This window comes from Silurus aristotelis (genome assembly GCF_946808225.1).
Source record: "Silurus aristotelis genome assembly, chromosome: 1".
Classification (NCBI taxonomy): Eukaryota; Metazoa; Chordata; class Actinopteri; order Siluriformes; family Siluridae; genus Silurus; species Silurus aristotelis.
Window position 1 is genome coordinate 15636536 of NC_139574.1, and position 17076 is coordinate 15653611.

General features: G+C 36.8%; 2 protein-coding genes across 9 annotated transcripts; one reads left to right on the top strand and one right to left on the bottom strand.

Moving 5' to 3' along the window:
• Positions 1–334: 334 nt before the first annotated feature.
• Positions 335–10514, bottom strand: kiaa0319 (KIAA0319). 4 transcript variants are annotated; one of them, XM_083545152.1, is made up of 21 exons: positions 10380–10514; positions 9486–9570; positions 8266–8975; positions 7408–7570; positions 6375–6473; positions 6176–6273; positions 5977–6064; positions 5782–5877; positions 5483–5615; positions 4926–5154; positions 4572–4695; positions 4323–4452; positions 3856–4004; positions 3346–3497; positions 3127–3265; positions 2705–2864; positions 2097–2221; positions 1879–1998; positions 1657–1738; positions 1461–1552; positions 335–1377 (listed from the first exon to the last, which is right to left on the bottom strand). In XM_083545152.1, the coding sequence occupies exons 3-21, from the start codon at positions 8560–8562 to the stop codon at positions 1205–1207; spliced, it is 2649 nt and encodes an 882-aa protein (XP_083401278.1). In that variant the 5' UTR covers positions 8563–8975; positions 9486–9570; positions 10380–10514; the 3' UTR covers positions 335–1204. The 4 variants fall into 4 exon arrangements, with proteins under 4 accessions (XP_083401278.1, XP_083401277.1, XP_083401276.1 ...); XM_083545151.1 differs by having other exon boundaries at positions 2097–2233; XM_083545150.1 differs by having other exon boundaries at positions 9479–9570.
• On the top strand, positions 10341–15753 carry tdp2a (tyrosyl-DNA phosphodiesterase 2a). Of its 5 annotated transcripts, none has more exons than XM_083547198.1 (7): positions 10341–10481; positions 12320–12449; positions 12651–13163; positions 13299–13390; positions 13473–13591; positions 14985–15155; positions 15302–15753. In XM_083547198.1, exons 1-7 carry the CDS (start codon positions 10406–10408, stop codon positions 15590–15592), a joined length of 1392 nt encoding a protein of 463 aa, XP_083403324.1. In that variant the 5' UTR covers positions 10341–10405; the 3' UTR covers positions 15593–15753. The 5 variants fall into 5 exon arrangements, with proteins under 5 accessions (XP_083403324.1, XP_083403325.1, XP_083403327.1 ...); XM_083547199.1 differs by having other exon boundaries at positions 10383–10481; positions 12353–12449; XM_083547201.1 differs by lacking the exon at positions 10341–10481 and adding an exon at positions 11730–12127 and having other exon boundaries at positions 12353–12449.
• The last annotated feature ends 1323 nt before the right edge of the window (positions 15754–17076 follow it).

Below are 17076 nucleotides of genomic sequence, written 5' to 3' on the forward strand. Positions count from 1 at the left end.
AAAATATATGTTCTGGGGAAATATTGTGTTCATTCAAAAAGTGTAATGAATCTGTAAAGTGTATTTCTTCCTTCTGTTTTTAATATCTGAATAATTCTATTGTCCTTTAGTAAATGTAATTTGCTGAATCAGTGTATCTCTACATGTTTTCCATAAATGTGATTTTGATTCTAAAATATCACATTCATCATAATCTCACACAAAAAAAATCAAGCTGCAAAAAAACCCCATGAAATGCAAATAAACCAGACTTGAACACTCCTGAAGGAGCACTGTGAATTTACTTTGATAAATGATTGCTGTTATGACTAGCAAAGGCTTCAAAAAAATCACATTTGTAATGAAGTTGAGTTTAATATTTATTCAGATTGGCTACATTTGCCAACAAGTTCAGATCGGATTGCTGTTAATTATACTTTCAAATAAAAATTTAATGACATCACTAAAATATAGAAGCTGTTAAATCAGAATTCTTTCTTGGGAGTAACTCCTTACCTAGTTATTTTAAATACAGAGTGAACATTGATAGAAAACACAACATGGGGATTTAAACATAGATTCATGTGTGTTTAGCTCTAGGGTCCAAAACATTTAACAACACTTTAATCTGATCGAGAAAACCTCTACAGCTTGTTGGTAAACACAATTACACTTTATTCAAAATCATCAGTGATAAACAAGCTAAATCTCTCTTTCGACTGATTTAATCCGAATTCATATCCAACATCATTAAGAAGTGCATCAGACAAGGCATTGGAAGCATCGCCACCAACCAGTTAGCATTACATTCCATTTTAAAGTAAAATTTCCTCACAAACAGAATTCAGTGTTTTTGTAAAACTACTGAATGCAAAATCACTGTAAAGGCGTTATGTTCGAATAGGGTCATTTCATTAAGAATATTTTAATCAGTGTGTCAGCAGAGGATTGCTTTATAGGCCAAACCATGCATTTTAATAAAAAAAATTAAATAAATAAATTGCTGTTTTTGGTGCTTTCCCACTAGCTGGTATTAAATTAGGCAAGAGCAAAAATAAAGATTAATCTGCAACCAGCAAAGAATAGGCTTTGCATAACAACAAAGGCTATTTACATTCAAACGTCTGTGCTCTATAGAAACATTCAGCCAGTCTCTGTAACCTGCAAAGATTCTCCAGTCTGAAAATAAAGCAGCCCTGTGAAATACAGCGTCCTCTCAAAAGTCTTATCCTTCCACGGGCCGCAGGCTGTACGTGTCTCCATTCATCATGGCACCATTAATACGATTTCTGGCTCTGTCTGTCCTCTCGTAACTGAAGATAGTGTCCTGCTCACTATCAATCTCGGACTCTGACATCATTAGGCTGGAATTGTGCTCTGTGCTCCTGTGTTTGATATCTAAAAAAAAATAAAGACCATTTATTTTACAAAATTGTTCTGTATTTCAATCCTAAATAACCACACAAAACCTAGTGACATACTGTATCTAGGCCGTAATTCCATTCTCTCCTGTTCATCCATATTGTCCAGGATTGTGTATTTGGTTTTCTTTCTTACTTTTGTGCGTCTACTCCTGAACATACCAAAGCAACAAGTGATATGACTTAATTAGACAAAAGGCAAAACTTTTACTAATGCTTTAAAGGTGAAAAGGAGGTAAAATGAGATTAGGATTACCTTTTACACCAGGCCCAGCTCGAAGACACCAGAAATATGATCACCACCACACAGCAGATTATGACATAGAGTACACTCCAATCTGGAGAAGAATCAGGCAAAAAACATTTGAATCCACATCTCATTCCTGTGAGACTTCATTTATATTTCTCAGCTAACATTTTATTTGGACGCCTTTTAATAAGCATCGTTGAATTTGATCTGATTACAGCGATTCCTCACCACAGTTGCTCTCATCATCAAGGAAGTATCTAAAGGGGTTTTCCATCCATAGAGGATCACAGGAACAACTTCGAGTAACAGGGTCACACTGACCATGACCAGAACAGATCAGCAAACACACTGTACAGATTAGACAGAGTTAATGACAATTGAAAAAAAATCTATCTGGAATACTTGTTTAATAGACAAGAGGAAATGTGTTGCTCAGGGCCACTCACTGACTGTGTCCACTCTGAGAACTTTGAAGAGCAGATAATCTGTTTTCTCCTTCACAAGCTGATACCTCAGGAGACGGGCCAGTTTTGGGCCAGGAATCTTCCCATCAGAACCCTGCACTGAGAACCTAAAAACGGTGCTGTTCTCAAACACACACAGATGCTTTCAAACAACTTGGTAAAAGAAGCTTCTGTTTTTGTGTATTACTAAGCACTTGTTGCTGAAATTGTCCAGTCCAATATTTTCTTTGTGATCACTTTCTGAAATGAGTGGACCACTCTTTCGGTTTTTCTCGGTTCATGAGCTATGATACGGTATTGACCTTTTGTTTATTCTATAAAAGTGTATATCTGTATGTGTAATTACAAGTGTAACATCTCTTTAGTGTGGTTTTCGAATCATTTCCATATTTTTAAGTTGCCAAGCAACAATGTTCTAACACGGACCACCACAACAGCAAGCGTGTTATATGATCACGCTTTCATGCTGAAAACACACGCTCCACTAAACAAACCACAATATTCAGTACCAATTAGACTGTCATGGGAGACCAATATGTACAAAACAACATATTTGTTTAGAGCAGCTAAAACAAGCTAGCTCATTGTACCTGATATCTGACTGCCCATGCAGGCCCTTCATACTGATGTCTGCATCAAGCACATGTAGCAGGGCAGCCAACTGCCTCACCACTGACTCCTTCTGCTGCTTACTGATCTGAGCTAAGGGGACCTGCAGCTCTAACTCGACCTCCTCCCGCTCTCGCACATCTACACACAAATAGAAATATACACTTTTATAAACCGTTATTTATTATTATTATTATTTTTTTTTTGTTAAATGCAGTTTAGGTATACAAGAGTGGAATTAGGTCAGGTTATGATTGGCTGATTAGATAAATGTGTATAGTAAATGTTCCTAGTAAAGTGTATATTATTTCATATATATTGCAAGCATAATTAGACTAAAAGCTATGTAAGAATAGGTTTCAACACTTGTAACACTGGCACAAGCTAAGCTGTGTAAACCTACCAGGACGGACTTCTACTGTAGCCATTGCAGTGCTGGAGCGACCCTGACCATCACTGACTCGCAGCTGGAACAGGTAAGTGCCCTCTACGAGGTTAGCCAAGTACAAAGATGGCTCATGATCTGAACCAAAAAGAATATCCTGCAGAGAGACAGAGACAGGCATTGCATCAGAGAATGAAGATAGTGCTAAATGGGGTAGATATTCTTGACTCCACTCACCCCTGCAGCTGGACTTTGCTCGTCTCTGACCCACAGGAAGGACACATTTGTGGAGCCGCAGTTAGACACAGAGCCTCTCAGCACCAGAGAGTTATTGGGTAAGGTAAGTGTGTGGCTACCACTTGCATGGGCGGTGAGAGGCAGGCTTTCAGCTGTGGGGAACACGTACTGTTTTAAATATGTATATATATATATATATATATATATATATATATATATATATATATATATATATATATATATATATATATATATATATATATACACAGAGTAAACAGAAATGACTTTGTTAATTGATGTATGAATGTGATGAATAGTACTAAAAAATAGTAATAAAAATGAAATTACTGTTAGTAAATAACATTTCATTTATAACAATTATTATGTCCATCCACGAACATACATTTAAAAGATTTTTTGACAAGCAGGACTTGTATTAACAATAGTCCATACACTATTTAACTGATAATGGCTGAATATAATTATGCACATCTGCAGAACTCCTCTCACCTTCTTTGACTGTAAGAGTGAGAACAGCGCTGTCACATGCCCCCTGCTCATCCTGCACCGTTAGTTTAACCCTGAAACTCCCAGCTTGCAGGCCTGAGACTTGTGCAACTGCTTTGCTTGCATCCTTTATCTCTGATCCAGGGGGACCACTTAAAATAAAATATATTATTATTCAAGACAAATCCTTTTTTATCTATATATTGTAACAAATTGGTAAATGCAAAAATTGTGAATTGATCATGGAAGTGTTTATTTCATTCCAATTGAAGCACAAGGATGCTCCTAACACACGCCACTAATTTGTATGACCTGTTATTTAATTATTGTTATAGTGCAAGATTCTATCACATTCTAGCCATACTAATATGCAGACTGAACAATTAGCCATTCACTGTGCAGAAGAAATGCAAAATACTTGCAAAATATGCCAGCATGCACCAGTATAATGGATCCTTGGCTTGCTGTACCTAAGGATTTCCCACTGGTAGCTGGTAATGGCTTGATCATCAGTGCTGTCACTGCCATTCAGAGTAATACTGCTCACAGGAAGAATCAGTTCTCTGTCAGGGCCTGCCACAGCTACAGGAGCACTGTTGTCTAAAAAACATTACAAAACTGATTCTGTTCTGTTCTAATGATAAAATAGTAATTAGTAATAAAGTAGTAATTTTCATTAATTTTTAATGAAGGAAACTTAAAAGGTCTACAGTATTTACCAGCAAGTACAGTGACTGTGACTGTGTCTGAATCCTGTTGACCGATGGAGTCAGTGACAGTGAGTTGGAAAATGTACTGACCCTCCTGGAGATCGGAGAGCTGGAGAACTTGAGATCTGGCACCCTGGGACAGAAAAGGTTGAACGTACATCTACAGTTTTCACCTGATACAAACTAAAAGTATTTCAATACGTTTCTTTGTTGCTTTTTAATTATTATTATATTGTATGATCGTATTGGGGTGTTTACTTCTGAAAACCAGATTACAGATCTTGGATTTGTATAAACACTTATTGTTAAACTTAGGAGAATTAATAACTGTTTCCAGACATGCTGAACTTATCATTTTTTTACCTGTATAGTTCCTGATTTGGCTGGGCTGCTGGGCTGAAGACTCCACAGAAAGCTGCTGATGCCATGATCATCTGTGCTCTGGTTAGCCCACAAAGTCAGATGGTTCAGGGGAAGCCTGATGATCTGATCAGTGCCTGCTATAGCCACTGGAGGCTCATCTATAGGACTGCTGACTTTCACTGTGGCAGTGGTGGAGTCACTAAGTCCCTCAGAATCCACCACAGTTAGCCTGAATCAGGACAACATAAATATCAGGACAGGGAACCAGGGGCCTTTAAGCTATCAGGGCAGCATAAATTAAGTTTGGAAGAAACATATACACACGAGTGTGTCAATGTTTCTAGTTTTCAGGGACTAAAGAACTAAAAATGGTCTAAGCAAAAAGCAAATTGCAAAAAGCGTGTGTTGGAATGCAAAGTCAAGCTTACAGAGACACAGTATTGATTTACAATTGTGCAAATACGTAGTTCTGAAGACTGCCCAGATTTATACAAGAATTCATAAAAGCATCTTTGGGGTAAATGGTTTTCAAACTTATAAGAACTTCGACCTTGCACCTGAATGTGTAGTCTCCAGGATAAATGTTCTGTAGTGCAAGTACTGGTGTGTTCATAGGACCTTCCCTGCTCCACAATGGTCCATTCACCTGTTCCCACAGATAACTGACTATTCCTGAGTCATCAGAACTCTCTAAAAGGGACAGTAGAATAAAACCTTATTAAAACATAGGTTACTGAACCTACTGAACATAAAACATTTTTTGATTAATAAGAAATTACAGTGGTTCAACACTGAACACATTTGTACCTAAGTATTTGTAAAAGGATTTTTAAAAGATAATTAGAAAAAAACATACGGCTGCCATTAATGAAAACGATGGTATCAACAGTTGGAGATACATCTTGGTGCTGGGGCAGAGCAACTGATTTAGGTGGCATATTCAGGCTAACCTCTGTAGAAAAAATTTAATTTTTAGACTCTGTACTGCAGCTGAGAAGAGCTCAGATGATATTAAGTGCAAGACTGAATACAGTCAAGAAAAAGTGTTTACCAGGATGCACAGTGAAGTTTACAGCACTTTCACCAAATGCCTGCTTCCCTCTCACACTTATTTTGATAACATACACACCAGCAGACAGCTACAACATGCAGGAAATATGTTACAGTACAACAAAAAATGCCAATCAATGTGTTAATGTGCAAGCATAAGCCTCCAATACAAAATACTGGAGCTTTAGTATAAATCTTACCTCAGAGACCTTTACAGTCCTCTTATGTTTTCCTTCAATCACTCCTGGTTGCCCAATAGGTGCACGTACAAAACTCCATTCATATGTATATGGATTCTCTAAGAGTAAACACATTTCATGTTTTCAGTAAAACACAGTGTCATCAAATGCATCAGCAGTTTATCTTTAATTCCTGCTTAGACAAGCTACAATAATATACCAGTTTCAGTGTGTGAATCAACCGATGCAGTTAGTTCTACAGTATTCTCAGGCAGCATTATATCAGCAACATCTCCAATAGACACAACCAGGGCTTCAGCTGAAAAAGAAAGTGTTAATGTTAGTGATAAAAACCTATATAACCACATATAATGGCTATGAGTAAACTTTCTGTCGGCTTCTCCCGTTAGGGGTCGCCACAGCGGATCCTCCGCACGTTTGATTTGGCACATGTTTTACGCTGGATGCCCTTCCTAACGCAACCCTCCCCAATTTATCCGGGCTTGGGACCGGCACTGAGAGTGTCTGGGGATGGTTATATAATGGCTATGAGTACTACTTATTATTTTTTTTATGAAAATACCAGTGATTATCGGTTACACAAACTAGATTGCAGACCAAACTTTTCGATATTCAAAACAATAGTAGAGCAATGAATCAAAAATTAGGACACACTATACATTTTTCTACAAATGTAAATGGAATTTTTAATATGGTAATAAAATGTCAACAGCTCTTTCATAGGAATCAAATATAGCTACATCCACACATTGCCAGGAAGCCAAGAAAGACTGTGCTCTAAGTGGAAGTGATGGCTTTATTCGCTCTTCTTTTACCTTCATCAAAACAACAATGGTCTTTGAAGATATTCAAGCCTATGTGGAAGAGGTTCATCTAAGTGTGTTCAGCTATTATGTAGCATATGCAACAGTTAAAAAAAATGAGGTGGCTGGATTTGTCTCATACATATCTCAGGGGAAACATGTCCTTGTGATTGTGCCACAGGGGAGAGAGCTAGTTAGAAGGTGGGAATTAGCAAATTACCAATTTGGAAGAGAATGGTGGTAAAAAAACAAGCAAAGCAAAAGAGCCAGTATCATGGTTATGGCATATGTATTTAAGATACACAGGACAAAAATAGGCAACAACATAAAGATTCCAGAGAACATATAATAACGTGTTCTTATTACTTGATATTGAACTTTAAAAAATATAGAACTACTAAAACCGTGATATCTGCTGTATTAGAATACCTGGAAGTGAAGAGGTGCTTGGAGTTGTATATCCAATGTTAGGTGGAAACGAAGGTAGAGTGCTTCTGAATGGGCTCAGTTTGGACGGATCTGCATTCATCACCTGCGGCATGGCTGTTGGGTCCAAATTCGTGGAGGAGATGTTAAACAGATCTTTCTCATCCTGCAAAAGGTGCAATTAAGATGCCAAACAACTTCAGATCAGCAAAATTAAACAAAGTGTAGCTAACATTATAGTAAACAACAAAAAGACTTTATCTGAAACAGCACATTAACAAATACAAATATTCAACCTTCTATGTCTCTTTCTTTTGGTACTTATTTTGGTACAAATTCAAATTCACACATCTTGGAAATCTTACTGATTTTATCATTTTGATTTTATTTCTATAAACATTGCAAACTTCTGAAAATTCGAGACTTAAACCGAGCAATGCCCTTACGCCTCAACTGCTTCAGCTTTGCTGTATCGTGACCCAGGCTCCCAGCAACCAATGATAATTATTTAGAAATTTGAATAATTATATTTAATCAAATCATCTAACCATCATACTTCTTATGCTCCAGTGGCTCAGCACAGTCATTTTGAAAATGGCATACATTAGTTTTATGCTGATTTTTTTAGAGTAGAAATAACCAGTAACTGAGAATAAAGAGATTAGGATGGCTATAATACCAATACATTTGGTGTGTATAGTATAGTTTGGTCAGATATTACAAAATATCATGTTCAGTTTGTAGTGATAACCAACTGCCCAAATCACATTCAGTAGCCCATAAAAAGTTTGTTTTGTTAATTGTTAATTTATTTAAGTGTTAATTTAAGTGTTAATTTATAAATTGCTCAGTAGCACATACCTTTACAGTAGGCACACTAAATGCTGAAGGGCTCCATGAAGGTTCTGTTGGACTGGGAATTGTTCTGCTTCCATTTGACACTTCTAGAGAGGGGCTTGGAGTTACCTGGCTGCCCTCAGTGCTCTCCATTACAGAGAGCATTATTTTGCCCCCCTCTGTCTCTGAGAAGTTAAATCCATCTCTTTCATCAAGAGGCCAGTCAAGTAGTCTTTGACTCTTCTCCTTTTCCATCTTTGAGGCAGTCCTTTCTTCACTGATGTCATCCTCCTCAGTCCTGTAACTTTCATCATACTCCATTGCATTGTTGTTCTCCAAATTTTGAATATCCTCCAGCAAAGCCAGGTCCTTCAGAGGGTTGTCTGGGCCTCTGTGTCTGGGCAGTGGACGCCAATGACTGGCATAAGGTTCACCCCGTACCAGGGACTGCAGTACCAGGGTCTGTGGGCGGCGGCGCTGTAGGAAGGTTAACCGTGAGTCTGTCCCAGGCCTCTTTTTGGGTTGACAATTTTCTTTTTCCTGACAGCTGAGGATGTAGCAGCGTCTCTCAAACAACCAGGCCAGGTCACAGCCTGGAAGATCACAGCATGCACCTACACACTGGACCAGAGTCAACACCTCTGGAACCCTCAAGATGCTGCTGCTCCTCAACTCAGGAGACACTACCGTCTCAGAATAAGTCGGCCCCTGCCAGCACTGCCCTGATAACACATCTATAAAAAAACGTGCATGTATATCAGTCACTTTACAATTTGCTGATATATCCTTAGTCCTAAACTAATTAACATTTAACAACCTCACTCTTTAGTGAACTTGCAGTATTTCATAAATATTCTACCAGAAACTTGGAAACTAGGAAACAAAACTGTTGAAAACAAAGAAAGATGAGAAACATCATCCACAACACAGAATTATAAATGCAGACAGAATACTAACTGAGGCTGAGTGGTGATTTTGTAACACTTACTAAGGTGACTCATAACGTTTACCAGATGGCTGCATCAGTTCAACAAACTGCCATGAATTATTAAAAATGCATTTGAGCATTTCCTTATAAACGTATCCCAAAATTAAATTGAATAGATGTGTTCTTAATATACGCCATCACCTTCCACTGCATATAAAAAACATAAGTAATTATAAAAGATTTGATTAAAGCTGTAACTCCTCACAGCTAATGGGGCTACGGTGTAAATTTGAAATATAATATTCTTACCTCTTACATTGTGCAGCATCAGGTAGAATGAAAGAAGGGGGGGTGCAAAGTTCATTATGCCGATGCTGATCATCAGTTCAATGGGCCGATTTCTTGAAAAAGGCAAAGGCAGAAGCGGAAATGATGCAAACAGTGCAAACACCAGGAACATCTCAGATATTCTAAAGCCTTTTTTATTAAATATGCCAGGCTTGAGTATCCATCTATCTATCTATCTATCTATCTATCTATCTATCTATCTATCTATCTATCTATCTATCTATCTGGGGACTGATATTTTAAGAAAGTAATACACTGAGTATTGACTTCTGCGACCAAGCCCCCTGCCATCTCGGCAGATTTGTGCAGATATGTGATTTGTATTACATATTTGTCATCCTGACCTGAATTTACATGACTTCTTATTTTGTAGATTTTTGGTAGATGTTAAGAATGTCTTTTATTACACAACTCACAAAATAACCAGGAAAAAAACAAGCTATTGGGGGTTACATAAATAATGCCTCTCATGTATTATTCTACAACAATACTATTCAGTATAAAACATTTTTTATAATTATAATTACATTTTTCTCTCTTCATTTCTCTATGTGATATAGCAACCAGCCAGGTTAGCTGTGCACTAAGGGTATATGAGGTGATTGTTGTTATAAGAAACCCACACAGCTACATCGTTTTATTATAGGAAACATAATCAAGAATATCAGCCTGGTTATGCATGCTTATAATAAAAGGTTTTGTAACAGAAGCGACCATCTGTCCCTGCTGTCATGTTATACAAGAGGACACCGAGGCAAGAGATAAACAAGATACACATAGCGTTTGTAGCTAGATCAGGATCTAACAGTACACAGGTTCTACACTGATCTCCAACCCGACAGCACATCCCTCAGTGGCTTACCATGACGTCCAGTCTGTACAGAGAGGATGAGGATTAAGCGACATCACAGGACTGCGCAGATGAAGATGCGCCATGAGCTGAAGACGTGTGTGAGATATGGAGGTAAGGATGCAAGCAGGGCGGATGGAGGGAGTAATATAATAGAGGGCGGAGGGACACATCATGGAAACGATAGAGAGAGAGAGAGAGAGAGAGAGAGAGAGAGAGATACGTCTCATGTCATAAAGCCGTCTCTTCTTCGAAAAAGCTGCATGTCCGATTATTTTTATTAGAATTATTATATTGCATTATATTATATTATAAATGCTGACTAATGCACACCGGATTATCCGCATGTTTGATTTGGCACATGTTTATATTGTAATTTAATATATATTATATTATGTTATATTATATTATTTTATATAATATAATATAATATAACATAATATAATAAATATAATATAATATAATATAATATAATATAATATAATATAATATAATATAATATAATATAATAAATAAATAAATATAAACGTGCCAAATCAAACATGCGGATGATCCGCTGTGGCGACCCCTAATGGGAGAAGCCGAAAGAAAGTTTATTATTATTATTATTATTATTATTATTATTATTATTATTATTATTATTATTATTATTATTTTGTGTTTGATTGTGTTTAAACTTGATGGATTTGACCTATATCCTATATAGTTTTTCTTCTAAAATAACTAACTTGCACATGTGCACTTTGTGGTATTATTAGGCTGGGCGATATGGCCTGGGGAAAAAAATCCCCGATTTTTTCACAAAAAATCCGATTTGCGATTTAATTCGATCTTTCCCCCTGCTTAAATTCAATCTGCATATGAAAGTAAATGTTCAAAAAAGTTTTAACTTTATTTAATAAAGTTTATTTACCCTTCTGGGATTATAACCCACTTTGGGATTATAAACCAAAAATACAAGATGGCGGCCCTGCCATTGTAAATTGTGAAAATAGAACGTAACATAACATAAAAAGAGCAAACCTACAAAGAAAAATGTTTTATGAGTGTATAAATGTGGAACATGATTGAAAATGCACCTGAGGTTTTGAGTGATTTTGCCTTTACTTTTCTCTAAAACTCCACAGTAAAATGACTTGAAAATTAAGAAAGTAATAGACAGGACACAATAAAAATAATTTGAAAGATTAAGCAAACCTATAAAGAAAAATGTTTTATGAGTGTTTGTATGTGGGACATGGTTAAAAATGCAGTGATGCTTAGAGTGATTTTGCGTTTACTTTTCTCGAAAACTCTAGATTAACAAACAATCAAATAAACGATTTCTTACCTGTAATATGCTTTGTGGGAGATCAGCTCAACAATAAAACGTTTTAATATTTCCAATAAATAACCGAAATATTATTGCACGGTGTCGCTGGATTGTGAGTGAATTGTAATGGGTTTAAAGGGTTTGAGAATCTCTGCTTTAACATGCAACATTGTTTTCAGCAGTGTTCTCATGTGACCGTGTGCACTGTATAAAAATCATCTTATTCATTTTTATCACCACATTATCTGTGTGATATACAAATAAAAATTAATTGAATTGAATTGAATTGAACTGTACCGCCCTCTGCTGGCGCAGTGCATCCTGTCGAAAGCAAACGAAACCTAAACACCCTGACACACACGGTATTTGCTTTCAGGAAATCGAAAGAAAAGACAAGCACACACACACACACACACACACGCACAGTTTATGCAGTGTGGGAGATCAGGTAAGACAACTAGTTTTTTGGCTCTGTCCAAACTCTAAGCTCAGACTTGTCTAAATAGAAATCATTAGAGAAATGCATATGTTGTTCCTGTCATTACTTGTATTAAATATAATAAATATGCACTTATCCCTAATAGCTCATATAATATGTATTATTTAATATACATTTATATTCATATCTCTTGTTTATTAGACTTCCATTTGTGTAGTCTTTTCTCATACCCAGGGACATTTAAGCATATCCGTCAACTTACTAAAGTCTTCAAGCATCTATATCTATTTATATATCTGAGAATGGAGGACAAGCAAAGCCATGAAGAAAGGTAGGTACAATAAAAATAAAAAAAAAGGTTTGTTTGTCATCTCTCTACAGTATGGTTTTACATACAGTATAACAAGTTCTAGATTTATTTAAGATTATATGCACAGCTATAATTGAGTATTTAGGATGAGATTATTTATTTTAAAAGAATTCTCGAAAATTACATTCACAAATACACTCTCACTGTATATATTGTTTACAGCCTTGCATGCTCGGAAATTCCGACAGGGGGCGACAAAGAAAGCAATAATAATAATAATACACCTGGAACTGGTGAAAGTAAAGGAAAAGCTGGCAAGAAAAAAAAACGTTTTAGAAATAAGCAAAAATCAGAACGAGCATCTTCTGACCAAATGGTTACACAACATAACGCTTCTCATCAGCCATCTGGCAAAGAACAACGCTTAAAGCCCCAGAAGACACGTGAACAGTCAACCCAGACAGAGACTCTTGCAAACATCTTTCACAACCAGACTACTGATACTCTTTCACTCAAGCACATTCCTACATGGCCTACCGAATCAAAATCAACCCAGACACTACCTGCCGGCCATTCGTTGTGTGAAGACAAGATGTCTGTACATGAAGGCCAGGACTGTGCTCCTGACCAGAGCAGAAACCCTGAGCAGCTCTCTGTGCTCACCTGGAACATAGATGGCCTGGATCCTGAAGATGCCAAAGAACGTCTCTCAGGCCTGTTGCTGAATTTAAGAAAGTGAGTGTTGATTTTTCAGTTAAAAAATGACTTCTGTATTGATTCTCATGTGACTTTATACAAACGCCCCACCCATGTCAATGTCATCCACTGATTTTTTATCATATAAATGTTAGCCTTTCCTATTTTCTAAAGGTATCATGCAGATGTAGTCCTGCTGCAGGAGCTTGTTCCACCTTACCTCGAGATTTTAAAAGAGATCTTGACAGATTATGAGTTTCTGTCAGGTACAACTTTTTAAAAAAAATTTTATTTTGAAAAGCCCATGTGATATGCAAGTCATTTTGATGACTTAGATTTTTTTTGTAGGAAATGAAGATGGCTATTTTACTGGAATACTGCTACGAAGGTGCAGAATTGAATTAGTTCAGAGCAACATTGTGAAATATCCCACTACAGAAATGGGAAGGAATCTGTTAATTGCCGAGGTGAGCTTCTAACTGTGCTATTCTTTTACATGCTTCATATCAGTTTTGCTTGCATTGTCTTAATCTCATCTGACAAGGTTTGACCTATAAGAGGGCTTGAAAATGTCTTTAAAACATTTTTACTGTCTTTTAATTATAGGTGTTTCCCCCTAACGTTCTTTGTATATGATACAGTTATCTGTTTTTAAATCATCACATTTAATAATGTTTATCTATAATTCATTGAAACCAACAGAAAAAGTATATAGGTAATTCTCATCCAAGACTAAGAGTCCCTCAAGCATTAAACGTATTAAAATGTATTTTATCGTTTTGTAAGAAAAAATCACATTAGTATTGCTGCAAATTGTAATTGTGGCTGTTAGAATAATGCAATTTTCAAATAATTTGTACCTCAGCTTCTCAAGTGTCCCTTCTGTACTACTCTAAACTCCTCGATAATTATGGTTGATGAATAATAGCACACAAGTACTGAGATGTCACATTATGCAAATCAGTAAAGCAATATTACGCTGTGAAGTGTTTGGGAAGATGCTTTTTGGATGATGAATTATTTATTATAATAAATATACCAATATATATTTAATATTGATTTTATGAACAGATAGGAACAGAATATTGTTTATTGTAACATAGAATCTGACTGACAGATGAATAACATAACATAACATAACATAACATAACATAACATAACATAACATAACATAACATAACATATAAAATGAACATTGTCTACATATAAAAGCTCTGGCAAAACTTTAAGATTTCAAAGTAGCAAGACATCTTTACCTTGGCAACAAGCATGCACAATACTATATTGGGACAAGAATATTTAGTCCACCAAGATAATGTTAATAGCACTATAGCTACTGTAAAGGTATTAATGCTAGTCTGTTAATGAGCTCTTATCCCAGAGGTGTGCTTGTGGTTGTTGTACAAATGTGTCAACAAGATACAGTGTCTGTTAGAGGGCCATAACATTGCTTGACTGATTTGCATTTCAGTAATTAGATGCCAAGGCATATCCTGATAGCATAGCTGAACCTTTGAGGCATTACAAAGGTGAAACTGCACACGATTTTCATTAGACTTTTCAGCAAGGTTGGAAAGATTTATTTGTACAAAGCAAATCATTTCAGTTTTAAACCAGCAAATGCTTTGGGGTGTAATTATTCTGTATGTACAGAATAATTGTAGGGCTTTGACATTTGGCAAATGTCATTCTGTACTTTATTGTTCTGTCTGTAAAGCTGATACTGATCTCACTGTAAAACAAAACACTCCCTGTCAAAAGCAAACAATTATATTTATAAAAGGTGGTATAGGTGGAGTAGTTGTTTACCTCTGCTGTGTTCCAGAAGTGGCCCTTATCTGTATATATGTGTGTATTCAGGTAAACTTCTCAGGCTATCAGCTTTGTTTTATGACCTCTCACTTGGAGAGCTTAAAGGCCAGCTCACAGGAGCGCATGAACCAGCTGCGCAGAGTCTGGAAGAGGATGAGGGAGGCACCAGACAGCCAGACAGTCATATTTGGAGGAGACACCAACTTGAGAGACCGGGAGGTATGTTTGTGTGTGTGTGTGTGTGTGCAATTGTGTCTGGTTGTCTAGTTTATAGACTCCAGCATAATAAATAGCATGATGTCTAATATCAAGTTTGTAAAGTTTGGTTATGTAGGATGTGTTGACTTGGTTGTATTGTGTATTAGGTGCAGAAGTTAGGAGGTCCCCCTGAGGGTATAGCGGATGTGTGGGAGATGCTCGGACAACCTGAGAACTGCAGGTATACCTGGGACACTGTTAGGAATAATAACAAAGAACTCCCTTTTCCTGCACGACTGCGTTTTGACCGCATTTACATGCGAGCAGCTAGAGAGGGCGCTCGTCTACGGCCAGACACCATGACACTCGTGGGTCTGAAGAGATTGAAATGCGGCCGTTTCACCAGCGATCATTGGGGTATTCTTTGCATGTTTTCTTATGAGCCTATCAGTGGATAGACTTTTATGAAGGTCTTCTTTACATTATTTGACAGCATAAAAGCTGGAACCTGTTTTGGGGTGTTTTTTAATTTCATTACTAAAAGTAAACAACCTTTTTCCTTTTTAGGTATCGTTTTAGGTATAATTTGTCATTTAATATGAGAGGAAATAATTATTATGTAAAACAATTAACACTATGCTTCCCGTGGGCTCACCACCTGCAGGAGGGACCGTAAGGGACGGTGCTGTGAGGATTGGGCAGCAGTCGAAGGCGGGGGTCTGCTTAGACTGCTGCCCCCGCGACCCGAATTACGGATAAGCGGGAGAAAATGAATGAATGAATGAATGAATTAACACTATGTTATAATAATCTTGCTACTGTTTTTAGATACTGTGTTCATGATTTTTGTCCCCACTGGAGGGCACTCTATAGCAGCTGCTTTTTGAGCCCTCCACACTTGCATCTGTATTTACAGTGTTTCTAATTCAGTATTGCCAATGTTGTTTGTAGAAATCCACACACACCAGGGAATAGAAAAGAGCAATTATAAACATCAATAACAGATCATATAACATTATACTGCTGCTTTACTCAAAATATATCGAGCTACACTTACAAGTAAAGTGATGTGTATTGTTAAGTGCACTGACAGACATATTTAATTCATTTTCCCAATTTCATCCTTAGCCAGAATCAGCATTACGTTTTTATTGCCATGCTTTGCAGCAAGGGATTTGTTTTCTTTCAGTCACCTTTTGCAGGCAACACTGGACAACCATGTCTAAACAGATGGATGGGAATAATTCTTTGGTGGGGAGTTAGGAAACAGGGCCCTGTGTTTTCATTTGGAAAATTGATTTGGACCTCATCTTCTCTGCTGCTTAATCCAAACAGAATTGAAATATGCCGGTAAATTCTACTGGAAATCAGGAATGATGGCAGGCTGTCAGCAAGAATAATTATTTGTCATTGGAGTTTTGGGGAAATGGGTTAGCAAAGAGAAATGTGTTTGCACATTCTGTATCAGAGCTACGTAGACGGTCTGTGTCCATCTCCTGTATATAGCACAGCTCACACCAGTGGGGATGCCTTTCTCTGGTCATCTTTCATATTTCTCATGTTCACAATGTGTAATCATAACTTGTTATAAATGGAAAATTGTTCTGTCCTAATTGTTAAATCCTAAATTGCTGTAATCATTTGGTTGGACCTGCATGTTTAAAAAATAAAATAAAATAAAGTAACATACATTTAATATCAAATATTAAATATAATTGGATGACATGGGATAATAAATCACTATTTCACTAAAAGTGTGCAGCACGTTTTTTTTTGTTTGTTTCTGCTGCTGTTGACCTTAGTACTGCTCGATGAAGTTCACACACTATATTGTACTTCTCCTTTTAATGCATTGGTGATTTATTGAAATTCGTGCTGGTGTATGTCAATAGATCTCTATTACAGGGTCAAACAAGGTTCTTGTTTATTTATTTGCCTTATT

Coding starts and splice junctions, on each gene's coding strand:
- kiaa0319 (XM_083545149.1), bottom strand. CDS start 9,551: ATGATCAGCATCGGCATAATGAACTTTGCACCCCCCCTTCTTTCATTC. Junction 2,865..3,126: donor TACAGTAGAAGTCCGTCCTG/GTAGGTTTACAC, acceptor ATTTGTGTGTAG/ATGTGCGAGAGCGGGAGGAG. Junction 1,553..1,656: donor AGCTGGGCCTGGTGTAAAAG/GTAATCCTAATC, acceptor TGGTATGTTCAG/GAGTAGACGCACAAAAGTAA.
- tdp2a (XM_083547198.1), top strand. CDS start 10,406: ATGAGGATTAAGCGACATCACAGGACTGCGCAGATGAAGATGCGCCAT. Junction 12,450..12,650: donor AAGCAAAGCCATGAAGAAAG/GTAGGTACAATA, acceptor TATTGTTTACAG/CCTTGCATGCTCGGAAATTC. Junction 13,592..14,984: donor GGAATCTGTTAATTGCCGAG/GTGAGCTTCTAA, acceptor GTGTGTATTCAG/GTAAACTTCTCAGGCTATCA.